We start from the raw sequence: 24,614 nt of genomic DNA, 5'->3' as shown, positions 1-24,614 counted from the left end.
AAATAGGTAGGATACTTAGCTGGTCTGGTATGCCTAATTTAATCGGTAGTAAAGTGCGGGGTATGGGTAAATATGTGTTAAGTGTATTAGTATGTGTCTTTGTATGTTTAAAGGTTCTCCTTTGGTGTATGATGTATGTTGTAATGCCTACCTGATAGCCATGCAAACAAATTTCCTTACGGGGACAAATAAATGTACTTTACTTACTTATGTCTTTAATCCAGTTCTGGGCCACTTCAGGGCCAGTTAAGGGTGATTAACTGGCTGAGATTCGGGCCGGTTATGGCCCATGTGTGACCCTTGTCTTTAATCCAGTTCTGGGCCACTTCAGTACCGTCATTCTTTGCGGTACTTGGGCCGAGGGAAAAGTGATTGTGTGGCCCGGAGCTGGGCCAGAAAACATTTGCTATGTGGGTAAGACACGATGACAAACAAGATTCTGACTTGACAAGAAGCAAACTCACAATTAATTGAACAGGTTTTCAGGTTAAATACTCACAGGGAAATACACGCAAAGTTAGACAATGTACCGACACAGGACAGCAAACACAAGGGGATTAAATAGGGAGACACAAATGACAAAGACAGGTGAAGCTGACTAGACAAAGACAGGTGAAACTGACTAGACAATAATGACGAGACGGGATAACAAGGGGGCGGGGTAACGTAACGAGACAACACAAGCACATGGCCAAACAATTGGCCATGCGCTTGTACACAAAACATTGGTTCTGTCATGATCCTGCCACAAGACTAGGAATAATCAATAACATGATGGCAGAATCATGACAGAACCCCCACTTTAAGGAGCGGCTACCAGACGCTCCTCAAAGGGACACTAAGCACAAGACAAGACTGAACGAGACATGGACAAGAACCAACAAAACATGGTGAACATCAACAAAGGCATACATGAATAAACAATAACAGGGTTCGGGTGAAACATCAAGAACAACATGCAAGGCAGAGGGGGTGGAGGAAACACAAAGTTCATGGGGGAAGGTCCAGGGTGGATGGGAGGACTGGGGGTCTTGGGTCCACGGGATGAGGGCTGAGGACGAGGACTCTGGGCAGGTTTAGACGGAGACACACGAGGAGAGGTCTTAGGGTAAACAGTCCGGGGCTTAGTGGAGACAGGGAAAACAGTCCGGGAACTATTGGTGACAGGGACAAACGGGGAAACAGTCCGGGGACTAGTGGTAACAGGGACAAACGGGGAAACAGTCCGGGGGCTGGTGGAGACAGGGACGAACGGGGAAACAGTCCGGGAATTAGTGGAGACAGGGGAGACCGGGAGAACAGACTGGGATACTGCTTCAGTGGTAGCAGCAACAGATTCAGAGACAGAGGGTGAGGAAACGGGACTCCTGACGGGGGACATAGCAGGCGAAGGGGCAGGACTGGGTGCAGCGCTCACAGCGGCAGGCTCGGGTGCAGCGCTCACAGCGGCAGGCTCGGGGGCTGGGGACAAGAAAGGACAGACAGGGACTTCGAGGATTTTAGCTAGACAAGACAAATAATCAGAGAGGGTCTTGGCAGCAAGGAAGATGGGCATCTCCTGACGAGCAGAAACCGATTTCAGAACCTCTTTTGCGGCTAGATCGGCCGCAAGTCTCTCAGTAGATTCTGGGACGGCGCTTGCTGGAGCGGGCTCATGGACAGCGCTTGCTGGAGCGGGCTCATGGACGGCGCTTGCTGGAGCGGGCTCATGGACTGCAGCGGGCTCTGTGACTGCAGCGGGCGAAGAACGGGAGGCTCCCCTCTTCCTCCTCTTTCTCCTAGGTCGCGAAGCAGAGACCATCGCCGGAGCTGAGACGGGATGGGGAAGCTCAGCGGAAAACACCGCAGGTACAGCAGACTCTGCGGAGGAGGACTCTGACGCCGACTCCCACGACAGCCGTCTTCCTCGTTTTCCACGAAGACTGAAGGGGGTAGATGAAGTGCCAGGAGTCGTGAGGGAGCCAGCCTGATCCCCAAGCGTCGCGACGCCTATCACACGACCCTCCGGGATCACCGGCAGACTAGCAGAGGGTGGAGAGCCCGAGGAAGAGGCCTGCAGATCCTCCCGGGAAAAGAGATCCCATAGACGGGCATAATCCCTCATGATCTGCTCACCCTGGGACGGGATAGGGCAAATGACCCGTTCACCGTTGGTTGGTGCGGACGACCAGCATCGCTCCCGGAACTCCGATTGGAAGGACATACTGTCTGCTGGGTTCTTTGTTGGACGGTGCATTCTGTCATGTGGATGGAATGGAGAACCCAGGCGCAGACAGCCGATGATACAAACAGGGGTTTATTGATGACAAAACAGAAAACAAAACCCACGATGGGGCAAAACAAGACAGGAGCAGAGTACAACTAAACTAAGACACAATGACAAACAAGATTCTGACTTGACAAGAAGCAAACTCACAATTAATTGAACAGGTTTTCAGGTTAAATACTCACAGGGAAATACACGCAAAGTTAGACAATGTACCGACACAGGACAGCAAACACAAGGGGATTAAATAGGGAGACACAAATGACAAAGACAGGTGAAGCTGACTAGACAAAGACAGGTGAAACTGACTAGACAATAATGACGAGACGGGATAACAAGGGGGCGGGGTAACGTAACGAGACAACACAAGCACATGGCCAAACAATTGGTCATGCGCTTGTACACAAAACATTGGTTCTGTCATGATCCTGCCACAAGACTAGGAATAATCAATAACATGATGGCAGAATCATGACAGATGTGCCATATATTCAGTCAATGTACATGTACAGTCACTCCCAACAAAAAAAAATGTATCCTCACACTTCTGAGGTGGAAACCTTTGGCTTCTGTTGGACAGTGCTGTAGACCAGCACAAACAAAGCTCAAATGCTACTTCTGATGCGATCCTAGAAGTGGATAAATACCTTACAGAGACAAACATACAAAGAGCTGAAGATCCACTTGAATACTTGAGAATGCAGAAACATGTCTACCCCCATCTATATACATTGGCATTACAGAATAATTTAAATCTTTATCACCTTTCTGTCATTCCTACAGTTACATAAGCACTATCACTGCCAAGTGTCAGATGAACAGATGATCCTATCACACAATGTCCTTATTCACTATATGTGTGTGTGTGTGTGTGTGTGTGTGTGTGTGTGTGTGTGTGTGTGTGTGTGTGTGTGTGTGTGTGTGTGTGTGTGTGTGTGTGTGTGGAGAGAGAGACTAGGCCTACATTAGATCTTATTAAAGCTGCAGTCCGTAGCTTTTCCTCTTTGTCGCCATGTCTCTGTTCGAAATCTGTAACTGCAGTGATTCGCGGAATTATCATCTTTACGTGGGTTGTAAATCGGCATGAAACAGCGCGGATGAACACAGTGCTTTGAGGCGAGTGCTGCTGTCAGTCACCGTGCTGTGTGGATACTGTCATACAGAATCACAGATTCACTTTTTGAAAGTTTGACCAACATAAGAATTTTCATAAGAAAATGTCTTCTGAACAAGTAAGTAAAATCCATTTTTGTTCTGACCAACTAAGGGGGAAAACGCATTTGAAATGATAAGCTTCGTTAGATTTAATCAACGCGATTTACAGCAACTGTGCAAATTATAGCCTACTTTGTTCTCAAATTGTTCATGTTAACAACATCAGTATTGCGTGACTAATGTTAAATTTAATGTGTTTTATGGTTACCTGTGTAGTTCAGAATTCATATTCTCCATAATAGCAAAACGAGAAAGGCACAACAAAGGAAACTCCATAACTGTGTGAATTAAGAAAACGTAATGTTACACAATTGAACTATTGAAGTGTCTTACTTGTTCAGCAGAAAAAGGCCGTCTCTTCTTCCGTTTTGAACCCCTTCAAAACACGGAGTTCACGCACTTTTCAAAAGCCCCGCCGATGTTTAAATCCTTGTGTTCGCATGAGACGGTTTCTTTCTCTTTCTCTAGTAGCCACCTTAAATCCGAAGTACGAAGTCTTTTGGGTTTTATAACTGCTGAATCTCCAGTTAACACTGATGATTGTTGTTTGGATCTTTCTGGATGCCATAAGTTTAATTATGTTAAGTGCTGCGAGAAAAGCCTATACATCTAAACATCTCGTCACGCGCAGTATAGCCGGCTAGCCGAAACTCCTTCTTTATGTGTACGGGTGTGACGTAATGACGCAAAGACATGCTCGAATTTCCCGCGGAAACCCACCAGTACCACTGGAATTAAAATCATTATTACAAGCTAACCGTTTTGAATCTAGCTATGGCAAGCAGATAGTTTTGACCACTGGCAGAATATGTTTTTTTTTTATATAATTATTTTGGATTATTTTTAACTTAAAAAAGTTACGGACTGGAGCTTTAAATCATATGCTCATTTTATATTTTATTGTCACAATTTAATGGGTAAAATAATTTATTTATTAATGGACAAATCAAACACAAATGTTTAAGGCTTTTTATTTCTACACATAACGTTGAAATTATGGAGTATGTTGTGGTTGCTTCATCTGACAGAGCTTTTAACACAGGCTTCTGGCTGCTTTATTTTAAATAAGCACCAGATGGCATGTTCTCGACACTCTCGAAGCTTTGAATCTTTTCCCGGGAACAGTCAGGGGAAAGCCTCATTGATTCACGAGGCTTCATTTCCCCATCCCTAACTTAAGCTAATCTGATTAATATCGACAAACAGAAAATACATTAGTCTATATCAAACATTATTAGGACAGTTAGGATAGAATACTTACCAACATCTGGCACACGTGACCTAATGCCAAATATCGCGATGTGTCCGGAATGAGACTTCTTCAGCGCGATTTCCTATTGATAAAATATAATTTAAAAAAATATCAATAAACAGCAAAGCAAGCTTCCCTGGCAATAAGACCGAAATAATAACATTAAAAGAAATACATACCATGATAAGATCTCGTGAATAAATGTTGATTAAACAGCTTCTCTGCTGCAGCCTGACAGGCAGAAATAATCGTGCTGTGATCACGAAAGATGATTCCCATTGAAATACATTAGTTTAAAAAACGTGCTGATATAACTAAATAAACGTGTCCGTGTCACGAATCAATAGATTAAATTACGTGACCATATCATGAATTGCCGTGAGACTCATAGACAGTAAAAGAAATGGACAGAGCGACCCCGTTGATTTCAACGGAGAAGACTGAAGCCCGATTATTGCACTTCCTGTCTGATGTCTGAGCGACTGCGCAGGCTCAAACTGAGCTTGACGACAGTCTGACAGTTGTAAATCTTCTAGTAGCTGTGCCAAGACAAATCTGAATCACCTAATTCCTCAAAAACTTTGTTGAAATATTTTGTCCCATTGCTTTTATGGAGTCTCTATTTATGGGCTCCTACCTTGACTTTGTGCCTCCATGTCCCCCCGATTGCCTCATAGACAGTAAAAGATTGCCTGCGAGCTTCTTCTCCTGTCTATACGGTAATGTCTCTATTGTGCGACAGAAAGTCCCGTGGTTATGACGCAATCTTTAGCCTATTTTAAAAAAAACTGCTTCTACGGGGCCATAACGTAAGATACAAGGTATTGGAGCCTTTTATACATTGTCGTGTTTTTCTAGAAATAAATCATGGACAAATGGAGTCTTTAAACGCCTCAGATGTAAAGTTATTCGCTGTCAAAGTGGCGCCAAAATGAATGGGAGTCAATGGGATGCTAACAGCAGGTGATGGTCTGCTACAATGGCGGCTCCCGCTAGGCTTCAACTTCCGGCTGATGGATTACCCCCCTGGTGAGACTGGGTTGCAATAGTCGCATAAAGTGACGTCATCAGCGTCGGCATCACCGTTAGTTGATTTCCTTTCGTCTATATTCGACTAGAGCTGCGTTCCAGTCCACTTTTAGACACGCACTTGCGAACTTCCCTAAGCACTTCCCCTCGGGGGAATCCCTGCCGCCATTTTGAAGTGCGTTCCACTTCGTGAAGTGAACGAGGGAAGTTTATATGGACAGACACTCGTTCCCTCGATTTAGACCGAGGGAGCGAGTCCACTTCATATGAACACTTCAGGCATCTAAATGTCCCACAATGCAGTACGATTGTGACGTAACCACAGATCGTCTAATCACCACCACAACAAACACTCTATGATATATTAATTATGATTTATTTATTTATTTTAAAATAACCCAAACACACCTATATACATGTGGATGCTGGAAAAAAAGTAAATAATAAATCAACTCATAGCTGATTCAAAGTGATCAAGTGTTTAGGACGTTTCAGTTCAGCTCATTGCGGTTTCCGCCAGTAGTGGGCACTCGTGCAACGTAAGCAATAACGTATATCCGAGTGAACGAGACGGAGGGAAGTTAGCGAGTGAAGGGCATGACAATTTTGGACTGGAACGCAGCCGATGAGGGATAACATGAATGTCTATATGACGGACCCCCGCGTCGAAAAACAACGTCAAGGGTATACTTTTTTCGTTGAAACTTGACGCCAGGGGTCCTTGACCATGCGTCAGACATTTGACGAGTAGGGAGTGAGACTGTGTTGTTTTTTTATATAAATACATTACATTATATTGAGCTTATTTCTCCAAAATTGTAAAATTAAAAGTCATTTCTGGCCGTTTCTGTTATAATGCATTACTCCACACATGATTATAACTTATAATAATAATAATTCATTACATTTATATAGCGCTTTTCTAGGCACTCAAAGCGCTTCACATGGAAGGGGGAATCTCCTCAACCACCACCAATGTGCAGCATCCACTTGGATGATGCGACGGCAGCCATATTGCGCCAGAACGCTCACCACACACCAGCTTACTGGTGGAGAGGAGACAGAGTGATGAAGCCAATCAGTGTATATATATATATGGGGATGATTAGGAGGCCATGATGGACAGAGGCCACTGGGCAAATTTGGCCAGGATGCCGGGGTTACACCCCTAGTCTTTCGAAAGACATCCTGGGATTTTTAATGACCACAGAGAGTCAGGACCTCGGTTTAACGTCTCATCCGAAGGACGGTGCTCTTTGACAGTATAGTGTCCCCATCACTATACTGGGGCATTAGGACCCACACAGACCACAGGGTGAGCACCCCCTGCTGGCCTCACTAACACCTCTTCCAGCAGCAACCTGGTTTTCTCAGAAGGTCTCCCATCCAGGTACTAACCAGGCTCAGCCCTGCTTAGCTTCAGTGGGCAACCAGTCTTGGGCTACAGGGTGATATGGCTGCTGACCATTTTGTAGTGCTGTTTTATTTATGTTATAAACATAAATAAAATTAATACACATATTTCATATATTTTCTTTTTCACGCCACACCGTTTTCTCTTGCCTGTCGACATTAGGGGAAAAAAACAGATCTACGTTATCAAATATCTTGCTCATAATACTCTTAATAAAACAGCTTTCAGACTCTGTGGAGATGCCACTCAATATTTATCTTTTTTGTTTGTTTGTTCTCGTGACTCAGAAGATTTTGCGGATTAGCAAAAGAAACAGGATTTCTAGACACAGAAAACGACGTGCTGTTCTTGCTACGCTTGCGAGACGTCGTCAAATTGTAAGTTAAAGATGAAGATGATGCTGATAGGTCTTTTACGATCAGCGCAATGCATGATGGTATGTAGGGCTTGGGTTAGTGACCATCGGTTGTACACTACTTTTCAAAATGCATTCTGGGATACATTGAGTGGACTATATAGGGTATAATAATCATCACTATACATTCGGACAGCTCTACAAAATGGTGAGCTCACTATATAGTCCACTATATAGTGAGTAGTGGGAGATTTCGGACACAGCCCATGGAAAAGACCTATCAGCATCATCTTCATCTTTAACTTACAATTTGACGACGTCTCGCTAGCGTAGCAAGAACAGCACGTCGTTTTCTGTGTCTTGAAATCCTGTTTCTTTTGCTAATCCGCAAAATCTTCTGAATCACGAGAACAAACAAACAAAAAAGATAAATATTGAGTGGCATCTCCACAGAGTAAAAGCTGTTTTATTAAGAGTATTATGAGCAAGATATTTGATAACGTAGATCTGTTTTTTTTCTTCTAATGTCGACAGGCAAGAGAAAACGGTGTGGCGCGAAAATGAAAATATATGAAATATGTGTATTAATTTTATTTATGTTTATAAGTTATAATCATGTGTGGAGTAACGCATTATAACAGAAACGGCAAGAAATGACTTTTAATTTTACAATTTTGGAGAAATAAGCTCAATATAATGTAATGTATTTATAAAAAAAAAAAATCTATTTAGCCCAGAGCTGGCTCGGCACCAGCTGACAGATGATGGCGCGTTTAATCAACGGCGCCGAGAGACGATCGAGTAGTGTCCGAAAGTGGTGTTTCTATTATGCTGGTGAGCTCACTATATAGTCCTCTACTCCCTACCCCCTACATAGGGGTTAGGGAGTAGTGGTTTGAGTGGAGATTTCGGACACAGCCTATGTATTTTTTATGTCTATGGTCAGGACTTCCTGGAATGTCACATGATTATGGCTCTTCTTCATGTGATCCATATATGGACTTAACATGTGCACACAGCGCCCTCGGGCTACTGGGATGAATTGAAAACACAGTACATCAGAGTATACAGCGCTCATAATGATTACATCGACGCATTTGGGTATAAATTCAATAAATATTATTCCTGTCTATAGAAATCTGATGTAAACCTATGAGAATCTATCAATATTTCTCCAAATCTGCACATGTTTGAGCTAAAAGGCCTGAGGGACGTTGTTTTGTCAAGCGCTGTCATGACGATCGCACAGGAGTTTTTTTCTGAATGAGACCGCCTGACGCTCATAATTCATATTAAAGGTAACGACTCATTTTTTAATTTCATAACTCCTGACACAAATTAAGACATAACTGTCACTATAAGTTTCTCAGAATACAATAGTGGTCAAATACTGAAACTTGAGAAACTTGAGTACTTGAGAAACTTGATATCTTTTTATAGTTTGTCAAGGTAATAACATTAAATATGATAGTAACTTTGAACTATAAAAAAAAAAAACGCTTCAGAGCGCCTGCGCTCTGGTGAAGCTTTACAGGTTTTAATACTTTAAAAACTAATTGGAGGGAATTTAATGAATGTGCAATTGCATTGTTGTAGACCAATGTGCATGATACATATTTTGATTTGTCTTGCATTATTATTTTATCTAAGCCTACATCATTCCATAATTTGATATCTTAATGCATCAAATTACTGATCTATGGTGTTAAATTACTATATTTTATGTAAGTTCAGCTATTAAATGTAAGAGATCAAATCTTAATAAAGCTGTTGATGTGAAGCAGTAACTTGTTTTAATGTTTTATTGCTTGTTTAATATAAGTAAATGCAACAATATATACACTGGAACATTTTATTTTATGCAGCTGGCCTTATCAATCAAGTTATCAACTTATTAGGGTTTACAGTGCACTACAAAATATAAAACCAAAGCATACAATACTTGAGTGAAAGAAAGTTTTATATGTTTAAATTTAAAAGTTTTAAAATGCTTTCCCTTTCCTCTTTCAGAGAATCGTTTTCTCGCTTGCCTTTTTTTCGTTTTTTGTTTTGTTAAGTGGGGCCATCAGTATTAAGGACATTAAGAAGGAAACGCAAATGCAGTGTTTGTCTGTGCAACTTCTTCTTTCATTCAGTCTTTTGTCAGTGATATGAAAACATCTTCTTTAAGCCAAATAACAGAAACAGTGAATTGAAATGCTACAAATTTTTGTAGGTCTACTTTTCTTGCCTGGTAAGAAAACATTTTCTTATGTCTTTTGTAAATGTTGTCTCTTGTTCATTTCTACTCTAATTATCTGATATAAATCATATTAGATTGCATAAACTGAATATTTATTGTATACATACAATGGAGATCACATTGTTTTGTTTTTATTATAGTGACACAAATAGTTCAAAATCTTAAATATGACTTATTTATGCTGTAACTTTTCTGTATTTTACTTTTTTTTCTTTGTTTATTTCCAGGATTAAATGAAAAAAAAAAAAAAAAAAAAATTTCAATGTGGTCTCAGACCTTTGAATCTTACCATATCATATTATTGATTCATTATGTAAATGATTTTCTTACAAATTTCACAATAGATAATATCTATAATAGATTGCCTCAATTTTAACTATCCATTGTAACAAATTCTCTAATTAAATGAAGTGTTTTGTGCTCCAGGTGTTCTCAGTAATAATAAGTGGAAAGTGATTTATCCTCCTCCGATCTGTGCTGTGAGGGGATCCAATGTCACTATTGCCTGTTCATTTACATATCCACCTGTGGGAGTAGAGCGAGTGCTGTGGTGTTCAATGAGTTCAAACCATGATGTCTGTGAAAATATGCCATATGTTTATGACAGTGGTGCCAACAATAATCAAAGCAACTTTCAATACATTGGAGATAAAACTTCAAATTGTTCTCTTTTGATCAGTAATATTACTCAAACACATTCTGGAGAGTATAAATTCAGATTTATAACCAATTCGCCAGACGGAATTTGGACAGGTGATCCTGGAGTGGAAATTTCAGCACACGGTAAATATAAAAGGTTTATTCTGGGGAAAAAAATACTTGATGCTTTTGTTGTTGCTGTTTTGTTTTCTAAAAGAATCCCTCAATTTCATTATGGGCTGTTTCTCTTGTTTTCTGACAGATTTAAGGGTGTTAATGACCAAATCGAGAGACAATGGAAGCATAATAGTAGGAGACTCTTTGAGTCTGACATGCACACTCAACTGCTCTAATTTACATGAAGTTCAGTGGTTTAAGAATGATGAACCGATGACACATTCAGACCCCATCCTCACCTTCAGCAGTGTAACTACTAAAGACTCTGGGAATTACTCTTGTTCGTTGAGGAACTTTAAAACAACTGTATCTGAAGAATTTAGAATTTACATTGAAGGTTGGTTGAACTGTAAACATATTACACATACTTTCATATCTACACGATCATATTCATATTTGAAAAATGACTGATTTGTGTATACTTTTAAGTAAATTATATCTTTTTGACTTTAAAGAAAATGATATCTATCCCTTTGTCCTCAATAGATGTTGCCGTGTCCCCAACAGTTCTGATTATTGTAGTGTCTTTAATCTCACTTGGTTTCATTATTGCAGCTGTGATGCTTATAAGAAGGTAGGACTTTTTTTTTTCTTGCACACACCAATGTATTATAACTCTTTCAGTCAGTCTGAATGAAACATTAACTGACCTTCCACAATTCAGAAAACACATAAGAATAAAAATGACTTTGAAAGTGCATTATGTGTTTCTGCCCGAGAGTTTTATGTTGGCGAGGGCGAGTGAGTGAGGCTTGCGACACAAAGACTGCGCATATAGCCAAAAGATTACTATTCAGTTCACGCACCTATTTGTTTGTTTATTTCGTTTATTTATTTGTTAAAATAAATAATTATTGTAAAATATTTTCTCAGAATCAAACCCTTTTCTGAAATCATCCACGATCTTGTATCAGCTAAATTATGCAATTTATAATGCATGTCTGCTACATTTACTTTTTTAAAGGAAAGCAGAAACTTGTGGCAAACCAAAGGAGGAAGGAGAAGAAAACCAGGTTTCTCAATACAGCACTCACCAAACAACTGTAAAGATATTTGTAAAACCTAAACAAATATAATGTATTGTGTACATGTATCTCCTATAGGGAGTAAATATGCCATGCATAAGAAGAACAAAAACAAGTGTTATCATGTTTAGGATTGTGTTAAATTATACAGTAAATCATAAGATGTATGCCCTGTTGAAATGACGCCAACATGTTGTGTTTGCTTAATCAGCAAGCCGCCTTTGGTCAACCAGTTTCATCATAAAAAACATTCTGGTTATGCTGAACTGAGCTGGTCTCTTCAGCAGGGCATTAACAAAAGATGACCGTTGTTGATATGTTCTGTGCCATCTTCTGTAAGGCTAAAACCGAAACACCCACAGTCTCCACAAACCTAGAGGAAGCAGAAGATGTGCTGCAAGAAGATGAAGTGCAATATGCATCTGTCAACATTCAACCTAAAGAACGCCTTCAAATGTGAGCATTCAAGAGACACATCACTAAAATATTTATTCATACTTACATTTTGTAATCTGACCCTTAGTTATGAAGATAATGCAACATGAAGATAATGCAACATGACAGAGGTGGGACAGGTTGAGGTGGTTGGTTGTGAAGAAGAGCATTAGTGTGTGCGAATGTGTAAGTGTTTGGTGTTATCTTGAGGACCCCCTCGAAAATGAGATGTTCCATCTCAAGGGGTTATCCTCTAATAAAATGAAATGAAATGTTTAATCATATTTGACTGTCTTTCTTGAAGTAATATTAACTATAAGTGAATATGAGTTTGTGACAATTTTACTGAAACAATTATTTTTATTTCTAGGTCTGCCAACACAGGGCAGCAGAATGATTCAGCCATCTACAGCACCGTAGTGAATGGTTAACCTTAGATAATGAATATACAGATCTCTCTCTCTCTCTCTCTCTCTCTCTCTCTCTCTCTCTCTCTCTCTCTCTCTCTCTCTCTCTCTCTCTCTCTCTCTCTCTCTCTCTCTCTCTCTCTCTCTGCATGTATGTGTGTGTGTGTGTGGTCCTGTCATACGTTGTGAATGTGAGGACCAAATGTCCCCACAAGGTGTTTTTGAAAATGTAAAAAAATGCAGAATGTTTTCTGTGAGGGCTGTTTAGGATTAGGGGATCGAATATACAGTATAAAATTAATTATGCCAATGGAAAGTCCCCATAAAACATGAGTGAGTGAGTGAGTGAGCGAGGGAGGTTTTAATTTTTGTTTAAATTTAATAACATTTTTCTGGTTTAAAAAACGTTGAATAAATGTATAGATCCATTAAATTAAGAAACATTCTGAAGGAAAATGTAAATACATACACTACCGTTCAAAAGTTTGGGGTCAGTGAGAATTTTATTTTTATTTTTTGGAGGAAAGAAATCAATAACTTGTATTTCAAACAAATGCTGTTCTTTTGAACTTCCTATTCATCAAAGAATCCAAAAAAAAAAAACTGTACAACTGACAGACCAACAACTGTTTTTACATTGATAATAATAATAAATGTTTCTTGAGCATCAAATCCTCATATTATACTGATTTGTGAAGGATCATTTGACACTGAAGACACTGACACTGGTGATGCTGAAAATTCAGCTTTGATCACAGGAATAAATTACACTTTACTATATATTCACACAGAAAACAGCTTATTTACACTGGAATAATATTTAATACTATAACTGATTTTTGTTGTATTTTTAATCAAATAAGCGCAGCCATGGTTAGCAGAAGAGAATTCTTTTAAAAGTATTTAAAATCGTACCGACCCCAAACTTTTGAACGGTATGAATAGTGATAGTAAGAAACATCCAACAGGTCCACACTTCATTTTTATAAACCTGTTTTGTACATATTTTTACATTTATTTACATAGCATTCGTACGGTGGCCGAGACAGCTCAACGTGCTGCAACTGAAGCAAACACATGCAAATAGAAAAAAATGCGTGCAAATAGAAAAAAACACATGCAAATAGAAAAAAACGCGTGCAAATAGAAAAAAAAAGCGTGCAAACAGAAAAAAAAAACACATGCAAATAGAAAAAAAACGCGTGCAAATAGAAAAAAAACACCTGCAAATTAAAAAAAACATCTTCATCAGTTTTACAACACACGTGTGCTCCAAATACAGAAACGCGCTGCAAAAGTTCACAACACAACCAAATACAGAATACGCACTGCAAATAACACAGACCACAACGGAAATGTTTCCAGGGGAACCAAATAAGTGACGGACCCGGCTGGGACGTGCTTACTGCTCGTGAGCGTCCCTGTGCCCTACTCCCTTCGAAGGGCAGATTGCAGAGCCCTTAAAGTGGGCCTTTGGAGTGAGCAGGGTGTAAATGTCTGATAAATTGCACTAATATTCTCCTAGTGTTATATATATGTTAATAAGACATTGTAATTCTACAGTGTCGCCTGGTCTGTTCTGCTTTTATTTTGAAAAGCGCCGTTTTTCTTCTTCTGATGTTTTTTTTTGTCGCGCTAAACTCCCTGTTACTCTCATCACAATGTGGTGCTCACGAGTCGTCGGAAGAACGAGCTCCGAACTGTGAAGGTGTGTCGAATTAGAGAGCATGCTAGTTGATGGCCGAAACTATTTGATTAGCACCCTTGGAGAGCGGAATGAGTTTTCACGGTGTTCATTGTGCTTATGGTGCATGGTGCACGTTGAGAGGAAGAAATAAATCTACACCCGTTTGAAACTCTCTGCGTCTTGATCAATAAATCCAAGGGGCAGCTACAGTGAAAACTCACCGCTGCACCAGCCCTGCCATCCCTGGTGAGAAGCTGACGCCATCACATCCGAGGTCCAACTACCAACCTGATACCAGCCAGTTTACTTCGCTTGCATCCAACTCCTGCACCCAGGCAAGACTTAAAATGGACAGCATGTTTAAGGTACAACTAGAGATGTAAAAAGAGACACTGGATGCCAAGGAGCAAAAGGTTGAAAAGAGACCATTTCTACACACGCAAGCTTACAGCATAACTGAAGTGACTTAAATAATAACATGGTATTATAAGGTCAAAATAACTTGCGAGCTAATTCTCCGTTCCTAACGCTTCTAAAAAATGGTGAATTTTTGTTGTTACTGTTTTATGCAAAAATCCTTTTGATGTCCATAATCTGTTAATGCTTGGCATAAACATTACTCTGTGGTAAAAGTTAACTACAGCTTACAAGTGTAAATTCAGGCGTAGGACAATCAAAGGCTACACTCGACTTAAAGCAGCAGCACAAACAAACAAGATGTCACGTAAAGACACACCATGCAGATCCAGCTCACGTGAAAGAAAGCTAACAGAGAAAGGCCAAGAGATGCATGACCAAGACACCAGAAAACGTGAGAAAGCATTTAACAAGACCTATGACTCTTGGAAGCTGGTAGCAAGGGAGACTAGGAAAAAATTAAAAACCCTCTGTTCATCAGAAGACCTTAATGAATTACAGCAAGACATTCAAGCAAAGCAAGATGACGTAGGTCAGCAGTATGAACCTATCCTACGTAACAGTAACACCACACCAGAGATCGTAAAGAAAATGGATGCCTGCGTTACGCTAACAAAAGACATTTGTGGACTCATAAGTAACCGTCTAGAGACTATTAATCAAGATTATAATGACCAACTTGAGAAGGAAAGGGTAAGAGAAACATTAAACAAAGATGAATATGGGTCTGTCTTTGGCCACACTAAAACTGAAACAGTAAGCTCAGCGGAGTCACCGGAGAGATTGAGCAACCACTCCAGCTCAGCCAGTACCCACAGCAGTAGAGTAGATGCACAAGCAGAGCTTGCGGCTAAGCTGGAACAATCAAAAGCCATGAAAGAAATCCAAACACAGCAAGCACATCTTCACAAGTTAGAGAGTGAATGGAAACTTAAAGAGGCAAAAATGTTAGTAGAAATGAAACAAAAAGAGGTGGAAATGCAACAACAGTTGGAACAAGAGAGAGCCAAATTGCAGCAGTTACAAGCAGCAAAAGACGTTGCCATAGCAGCAGCTCGTGTGAGAGCATATGATGATTTTGAAGGTTTTGAGAACCATGATGAGGAGATTAATGACGAAACTAACTCTTCTTGCTACAGAACGGAAACTGGACCTCGATTAAATCCTGATGCTGCATCATTCCAACCTCACCAAGCTGCTCCTGAAGTGACAATGAACCAAGAGTCTGTCAGTCTAGCCCAAGCAATCGCCAGCTCATTAAGCATGAACCGCTTGCCGGTCCCTGAACCAACCACCTTCAGTGGTGACCCTTTACAGTTTACAGATTGGAAGATGTCATTCATAGCTCTTATTGACAGAAAACCCCTCCCACCAAGTGAGAAGATGTTTTATCTCAAAAATTATCTTGCTGGAGAGGCGCGCAAAGCTGTAGAAGGTTTCTTTTATCGAGATTCAGAGAGCGCATACAATGGAGCATGGAAAGTCTTACAAGACAGATATGGGAACCCGTTCATCATACAAAGGGCTTTCCGAGATAAGCTTATGAGATGGCCAAAAATCAACACAAACGACCCACTAGCACTACAACAGTTCGCTGACTTCCTTCAAGGCTGCACTGAGGCGATCCCACATGTCAAAGGACTAGCTATCCTTAACGATTGTGAAGAAAATCACAAGTTGCTCAAAAAACTACCAGAATGGATCGTGCGCAAGTGGAGTCGAATTGTTGTAGAGGAACTTGACACATCCGGAAGCTATCCAGATCTTGCATGCTTCACAAAGTTCCTGAGCAAAGAGGCACGGATAGCCTGTAACCCTATTGCTTCTCCATTGTTGATGAATTTCAAGGTCACAGATGAAAGATCACCAAAGAGAGCGAAAGCTTTCAACACAAATACACAAACAAAAAGTTTCGCTCAGGAGAAACAAGAAACAAACGGCAGTAAACCAAAATCACCTTGCTCCGTCTGTAAAAGTGAAGCTCATAACATCACTAAGTGTCCCACCTTCGCAGCGAAGAGTGGTGAAGACAAAAAGGCATTCATCTGTGAAAATCGGCTCTGCTTTGGGTGCCTGAGGAAGGGTCACATGACCAAAGATTGTAAGAGGCGACACACATGCAATATATGCAGCCGTCGTCACCCAACCTGCTTGCATGAAGACAGGAAGCAAAGACCTGTGGAAGCAACAACGAATAGCTCCACTTCCACAGAAAACCATGCAAGCTTGGAAACGCACAAAGTCGTATCCCATGCATCAACACAACGTGCTTCCGCTACCTCAAGTATCGTCCCAGTCCTTGTGTCTTCGATACAAGAGCCACAAAGAGAAGTACTTACGTACGCAATACTGGACACACAGAGTGACTCAACGTTTGTCTTAGAAGATCTACTTGACAAACTGAATGTTGATGCCCAACCAGTAAAACTAAAATTGAGTACTATGACGGCTATTGACACAATCATATCTAGCAAGAACGTCCATGGTCTACAAGTTCGAGGACTGCACTCTAAGAACTACATCCAAGTACAGCAGGCCTACAGCCGTGACTTTATCCCGGTGGACAAGTCTTACGTCCCAACGAAGGAAACAGCATTACTGTGGCCTCATCTCAGACATTTGGCAGATAAGCTACCACCCCTTCAAGACTGTGATGTAGGGCTCCTGATTGGATATGACTGTCCATCTGCACTAGCTCCTCTTGAGGTTATCATTGGGGACAAAAATCAACCGTTTGCACAGAGATCAAAACTAGGATGGAGTATCATAGGCTCAGCAAACCCTCACCTAGACAGACAAGGAAATCAGAGCTTTGTGCATCGGCTCACAGTAAAAGAACTGCCAATTCCAGCAGCGACAGATGTTCTAAAAGCCCTAGAATCAGACTTCACAGAGAGAGCTTATGAAGATAAATATGTGTCCCAGAACGATGTTAATTTCATACAGTTCCTCAGTGACAACATCACGCAGAAGAAAGACGGACATTATGAGATGCCCCTCCCTTTCAAGGGCAATAGTCCACCCAACCTATCAAACAACAAGAGGCTAGCCACAGTTCGCCTGCAGTGCCTTAAGAAGAAATTAAAGACCAATAAACAATATTATGATCAATACAAAACATTCATGGAAGAAACGATTAACAAGGGTGATGCAGAGCCTGCCCCTACAACATCTGCGGGAGAGACTGAGTGGTACCTTCCGCATCACGGCATCTATCACCCCAGAAAACCAGAAAAGCTGAGAGTCGTATTCGACTGTTCAGCCAAATTCCATGGGGTTTCTCTAAACGACACTCTACTAACTGGGCCTGATCTTATCAATCCTTTGGTAGGAGTTCTTTGCCGCTTCAGGAAGGAGGCCGTAGCGATCATCTGTGATATCGAAAGAATGTTTTATCAGTTTTCCGTCACTCCTGAATCCCGCAATTATCTGAAATTCCTCTGGTGGAAAGGTGGAGATTTGGAAAAGGAACCACAGGAATACAGGATGGCGGTTCATCTCTTCGGAGCCGCCTCGTCTCCAGGATGCGCCAATTTTGGCTTGAAACATCTGGCACGGCAACACAAAGCTACCTATCCACTAGCATCAACATTTGTGGAGAAAAACTTTTATGTTGATGACGGGCTAGTCAGCGTCCCATCTGTCGAGGAAGCCAAGAACCTGATTACTGAGTCACAGGAGTTGTGCAAAAGAGGAGGCCTACGCCTCCATAAATTCAACTCAAATGAGGAAGCAGCCCTCGCCTGCTTAGATCCCTCAGAAAGAGCAGCAACCATCGAACCTCTAGGACTGGATCCATCCCTATCAGAGCGTGCACTCGGCATTCAATGGTCGATTAAAACTGACACTTTCAGCTTTAACAGCAGCTTGAAAGATCAGCCTTCAACCCGGCGTGGTTGCCTTTCTGTCATTGCCTCTCTTTATGACCCACTTGGATTCATCGCTCCATTCAGCCTAACTGGAAAGCGTATACTTCAAGAGCTGTGTCATAGAGGCATCGGTTGGGATGATCCACTCCCAGAAGATTTGAGGCCACGGTGGGAGGAGTGGATAAATGGGCTTCACAGGTTGAAAGAGGTTTCAATTCCGAGATGTTACCACCCATATGACTTCCATAACATCGTCAGAGTAGAGTTGCACCATTTTTCGGATGCCAGCTGCGTGGGATACGGTGCATGTTCTTACCTCAGGTACAAAAATGACAGGGATGAAGTCCATTGCAGTCTCGTGTTGGCGAAAGCAAGGGTTGCACCCTCAAAGGTCACAAGTATCCCGAGACTAGAACTCGCGGCAGCTGTGGTTTCTACGAAAGTCAGTGTCATGTTAAAAGGTGAACTTGACATAAAGATTGACGAAGAGGTTTTCTGGACAGATTCACAAGTTGTGCTTGGGTACATTAACAATGACGCCCGTAGGTTCCACATATTTGTTGCAAACCGTGTGCAGCTGATAAGGGATAACAGTGATCCCAGTCAGTGGCACTATGTGGACACCGCAGAAAACCCGGCAGATCATGCTTCCCGAGGTCTTCGTGCTTCAGACATTCATTCAACAAACTGGCTGTGAGGACCGAAGTTTCTCTGGGAGCGTAAATTACTTCTAACACCTAGCGCTCCATCAGAATTACTCGTTGGTGATCCTGAAGTCAAGACAATTCAGGTGCTTGCAACTGAAGCCAAAAACCACGATGACATCCTCAGGCGTCTGAGTCAGTTTTCCTCCTGGACAACAATTCTTAAGGTGGTGGCAAGAATCAAGAGGCTTGGTTCTAAACAGAAACAACACAGTGAGTATGTGACTGTTAAGGAGCGTGAGAAGGCTGCAGACGAAGTGATTAAGATTGTACAGCAGCAAGCCTTCCCCCAGGAGATAAAGATGCTTCAGGGTAAAAAAGACCTTCCAAACTCAAGCTCTCTTTTCCGTCTTGACCCTATCTGGTCTGAAGGACTCCTCCGTGTTGGTGGGAGATTGAAACAGTCATCACTCTGTCACAAAGTCAAGCACCCAGTCATCTTACCAAATAATAGCCACATCACCAAGCTGATTGTGTCCCATTTCCACACTAAGGCATGCCATCAGGGTCGAAGCCAGACTTTAATGGAGCTTCGGGCCAATGGATTCTGGGTAATTGGTGGGAGCAAGTTGGTTGCTAAGTTGATACACACTTGTGTGTTTTGCAGGAAACTGCGACGACCAACAGAGAGACAGCGAATGGCCGAACTTCCCAAAGAACGCGTCGAAGCTTCGGCACCTTTCACATACAGCGGCATGGACTGTTTCGGCCCTTTCATTGTAAAGAAAGCCCGCAAAGAATACAAAAGATACGGCTTGATTTTCACATGTCTGTACTCTAGAGCTGTTCATATTGAAATGCTCGAAGATTTGTCAACAGACTCATTCATCAACTCATTGAGATGCTTCATCAGCCTGAGAGGAGCTGTTCAACAACTACACTGTGACCAAGGCTCTAATTTTGTTGGTGCCAGAAATGAGCTCAAGGAAGCACTTAAACAATGTGACATTAAGCTACTTGAAATCTTCCTAACTGAGAAGCAGTGCGAATTTGTCTTCAATGCTCCCTCTGACAGTCCCGCAGGCGGTGTCTGGGAACGTCAGATCAGAACTGTTAGAAATGTGCTGAATGCCACCTTTGCACAGTGCCCAGGTCGACTTGATGACGCCTCCCTCAGAACACTGCTATATGAGGCCATGGCTATTGTTAACAGCCGCCCGTTAACAGTGGATGGAATCAATGATCCTCAGGCACTGGAGCCTATAACACCGAATCACCTCATAATGATGAAATCTAAAGTTGCTCTTCCTCCTCCTGGAGTATTTGTCAAGGAGGACCTGTATGCGACAAAGAGGTGGAGAAGAGTTCAGTATCTTATCGAACAGTTTTGGAGCCGCTGGAAAAAGGAGTATCTGCTAAACATATCCATAAGACAGAAATGGCACTTACCTCAGCGCAATCTCAAAGAGAATGATATTGTCATTATCAAAGACGACAACCTCCCAAGAAATCAGTGGCAACTTGGACGAGTGATTGAGACTGTTCAAAGTAGTGATGGCTTAGTTCGTAGAGTTAAAGTGCAAGTTGGGGAGAGGAAACCTCATAAAAAACAAGATCTTCCCTCCAAGCCCTCAGTTATTGAGAGACCAATAAAAAAATTGGTGCTCCTCCTTGAGAACTGATTAGAAGAAAGCAATTGACAACAATACACACACCGCTTTATTATGCGTGAGGCTATATAGTTACACCTCTGATAGCTTAACTTCAGGCTATTCATTTCTTAGAGTCAAGAAATCCTATACAATTCATTTACGCTTTGTGTATTTGTTCATTCATTGTACTAGGATTTGGTGGGAGTGTAAATCAGACATGGGGACTTGTGACTTGGTGACTTGGACTCGAGTCGACTCGAGTCGCTATTTTTATGACTTGTGACTTGACTTGACATAAAATGAAATACTTGAGACTTGACTCGGACTTGGAAGTTAAAGACTCGGGACTTGACTTGACTTGAGACACGATGACTTGAATGACTTGAGTGTTAATCACATCATGTTTTCAGTTTGAATATAAAATATATATAAAAAAATGTTTTAAAGTTGATCACGACACTATCATCAGTCATACCTCGTACCTTACGCACACCACGCCCACTTAGATCAGATATCACATCAAAATGTCAGCCGGAGGGGTACCGAGGGTCATTGCTTTCGGCTTCAAGAATTATTCACACGATGGCAAAAGACGAACAGCGCTTTGCAAGACATACAACATTAACATTGCGGACAGCCAGACGACAACCTCCAATTTCGTCCGTCATTTGAAGAGCCATTCTGCCCAGTAAGTGCTTGTCAATTTGTTAATGTTAGTTGGTAGTTAGCTAATGTAATAGCTAAAGTAGCCATTAACCCTTTCACAAGTAAGTTTAAACTATTCTAACTGATCCCCCAGCGTGAGTTTTTCTAGGCGACCGTTATTTAGAACCTGTCACTCACTTTAATGTTTCATGGTGACGCGTCATTGCTTGTCAAGTGACACAGCGCAACCACAACACAGCGCTGAATGAATGATCTGCTTTTATGTCATTTTTCCTGTTTTATTCAAAATGTTCACAAATGTATTAGCTATAACATGCAACACTGATATTCCGATTGTCAAATATGTGTAAGTGGATGTGTTTTGTTGTTTAAACACCTTTATAATGATCGCGTTAGTTGAGCTGTATGTGCGAATGGGCGGTGCCATGTTAACGTTAGTTTACAACACGTCAATTTCTCAACTTCTCACGAAATACATGAAAGTAAGTGACCGGTGAACTGGGAGAAGAATAGGGTAAAATGTAAAGCTACTTACACAATGTGTATATATGAATAAAACGTGCGTCTTATTATAATGGAAATTATTATTATTGACGCTTCCATAGACATCAGTGTATATTTTACAAACTACAAATATATTTTTTGCTAGTAGTTATGTGTATTTAAATGTCTGAAACCTAAAATAAAAATGATGTGGTTGAAAACACTGACTGAACAGTTGTGATATAGGCTATGACAGCACTGAGAGCGTATGTCTCTGGCTCAGCGCCAGCCAACGCGTTTGAATTCATTGATAAATAACTTACACGAAGCAGAATAGTGGGTCATATGTCTAATGCTTTTTGAAAACTTAAAAGGGGCATATAATGCCATTTTTGTACAAGCTAATATGATTCTTTAGGGTCTAAATTAAAAGTTTGTAATATACTTTAATTAAAAATTCTCATTAGTATTGTAAGAAAACACTTATTTTACTTGGTCAAAAACAGCTCTGTTTTCAGCACGCCGTTTCAGTGCATATGACTTTAAATGATAATTCGCTCACCCCGCCCCTCTGTTCTGTGCGTACACCGTTTATAACACAATAACCATAACGCGTTGTTCAGTATAAACGTGGAATTATGAATTATATTGAGAACGTCATACATAGAAAACATGCCGTAATGTACCCTGAGTGTAAACCTTAGACGCATTCATTGTGAAGTGTGCAGCTAGCGATTTGCAAAGATATAAATATTAATATAAAGTTTAATAAAACGTTACACTCACTTCAGTTCTTCTGGAGATTCAGCAGGAACACGAATATCTGGTACCGATCTTTTTTCATGAGCAGCTACTTAGCAAATCCAGCTTTATACTCACCCTCGTTTATAAAGCAGTCTGGTGTGTGAAATGATTCGGGCAAACATGAGAGCATTGACGTTGCTCGTGGGGAATATTCCCTTCGAAAACAAACTCAGCCACTGCGTCTTCAGCGGTTCGGATTTAGGAACATTAAAATGACTGCTGTGTTCGTTATTACACCCAAGAACAGAACACCACAATCGCTTAGATGCCATTCTGCTCATAGACAGTGCTCCAGCATATCAACAATGACCGCGCCGGTCCGCGCAGACTATGATTGACAGCTCGCTCTCACGAGCGAGGGCGGGTCTTTGTTGAAACCCTCCTGTCAATCAACAATCGTGGGAGGGGCTTCCGAGCCTGTGACGTCACAGGCTCGAACGGCTCGATTTGAGGCAGGGGAAAACATATAAGGAGATTAAAACAAAACCACTGGATGGATTTTTATCATTATATGATGGTTGTGTACAGGCACTGCCAACACACTTTTCAGTACAATCAACTTGTAAAAGTGCATGTACCATTATATGACCCCTTTAAGGCTTTCTTCTTCATAAAAGAAGTCGGACATCACATTTTTGTATACATTTTTATTTCTTTAAATTAGTAAGCTACAGGACACCATCTTTCAAAACATGACCTGCGTGAAAGAGAAAAGTGAATGAATGCGTCATTGTTCCCAAATGCACTTCCGAATGCGCCTCTGTTCATTTCAAACCAAACTGACGCCCATAGATCAAATTCTGCAGGTAAAATTACAATAATAAGGTGACTTGACTTGGACTTGACTTGACCTACTACAAGACTTGACTTGACTTGACTTGACATAGCCTGTGACTTGACTTGACTTGACTTGCCCAGGAAAAAAATACTTGGGACTTACTTGAGACTTGAAGGTTAAGACTTGAGACTTACTTGAGACTTGCACATGTGTGACTTGGTCCCATCTCTGGTGTAAATGTCTGATAAATTGCACTAATATTCTCCTAGTGTTATATATATGTTAATAAGACATTGTAATTCTACAGTGTCGCCTGGTCTGTTCTGCTTTTATTTTGAAAAGCGCCGTTTTTCTTCTTCTGATGTTTTTTTTTGTCGCGCTAAACTCCCTGTTACTCTCATCACAATGTGGTGCTCACGAGTCGTCGGAAGAACGAGCTCCGAACTGTGAAGGTGTGTCGAATTAGAGAGCATGCTAGTTGATGGCCGAAACTATTTGATTAGCACCCTTGGAGAGCGGAATGAGTTTTCACGGTGTTCATTGTGCTTATGGTGCATGGTGCACGTTGAGAGGAAGAAATAAATCTACACCCGTTTGAAACTCTCTGCGTCTTGATCAATAAATCCAAGGGGCAGCTACACAGGGCTCTAGTGTGCAGTTATAGGAGCGCACTTGATGAAGGAGCAACGAAAGACGTAATTTCCTCATTATTTTTTACCTGGGATGTTCCCATGACAACGCAGCACGGTGTCCATCAGCTGGTCTTACCACAGAAATATGATGCTGTAAACATAACGGTTGCAAATACATTTTTATTTTTATTTTACAAAAAAGCTTTTAAAATATGCGTTATATATCTGTGTGTCTCAACTTTAAAATTTTGGACCCTACATTAGCTAACATTTCTTACGAAACTTTTCTTTATGAAAATGTAATAACATGAAACAATTTGTACAGTGTAACTGATGTATAGATACATATCTTTCCTTCATGTTTTTCTTCTTTATCTTTTTTTATTTATTTATTTTAGTTTCCAGCTCATTGTTCTTTTCTCATTTGTATTCTGATGACATTGAACATATTGTTAATACATTTTGTACATTGTATACAAGTTGTATGTCATAAAAAAATTTAATCTCTGTATGTTTTGCACAAATA

At 41.0% G+C, this 24,614-nt stretch overlaps 1 protein-coding gene across 1 annotated transcript; it reads left to right on the top strand.

Moving 5' to 3' along the window:
• The first annotated feature begins 8,295 nt into the window (after positions 1 to 8,295).
• On the top strand, positions 8,296 to 12,480 carry LOC130071636 (uncharacterized). The gene is made up of 7 exons (XM_056236499.1): positions 8,296 to 8,365; positions 10,185 to 10,556; positions 10,675 to 10,926; positions 11,076 to 11,163; positions 11,554 to 11,602; positions 11,955 to 12,070; positions 12,420 to 12,480. Exons 1-7 carry the CDS (start codon positions 8,296 to 8,298, stop codon positions 12,478 to 12,480), a joined length of 1,008 nt encoding a protein of 335 aa, XP_056092474.1.
• Positions 12,481 to 24,614: the final 12,134 nt, after the last annotated feature.

The sequence above is a fragment of the Rhinichthys klamathensis genome, unplaced genomic scaffold (genome assembly GCF_029890125.1).
Source record: "Rhinichthys klamathensis goyatoka isolate OS25496 unplaced genomic scaffold, OSU_Roscu_1.1 h1tg000449l_1, whole genome shotgun sequence".
NCBI lineage: Eukaryota > Metazoa > Chordata > Actinopteri > Cypriniformes > Leuciscidae > Rhinichthys > Rhinichthys klamathensis.
The sequence above is the reverse complement of the archived record's forward strand: the minus strand, read 5'-3'. Positions and strand labels throughout refer to the sequence as shown.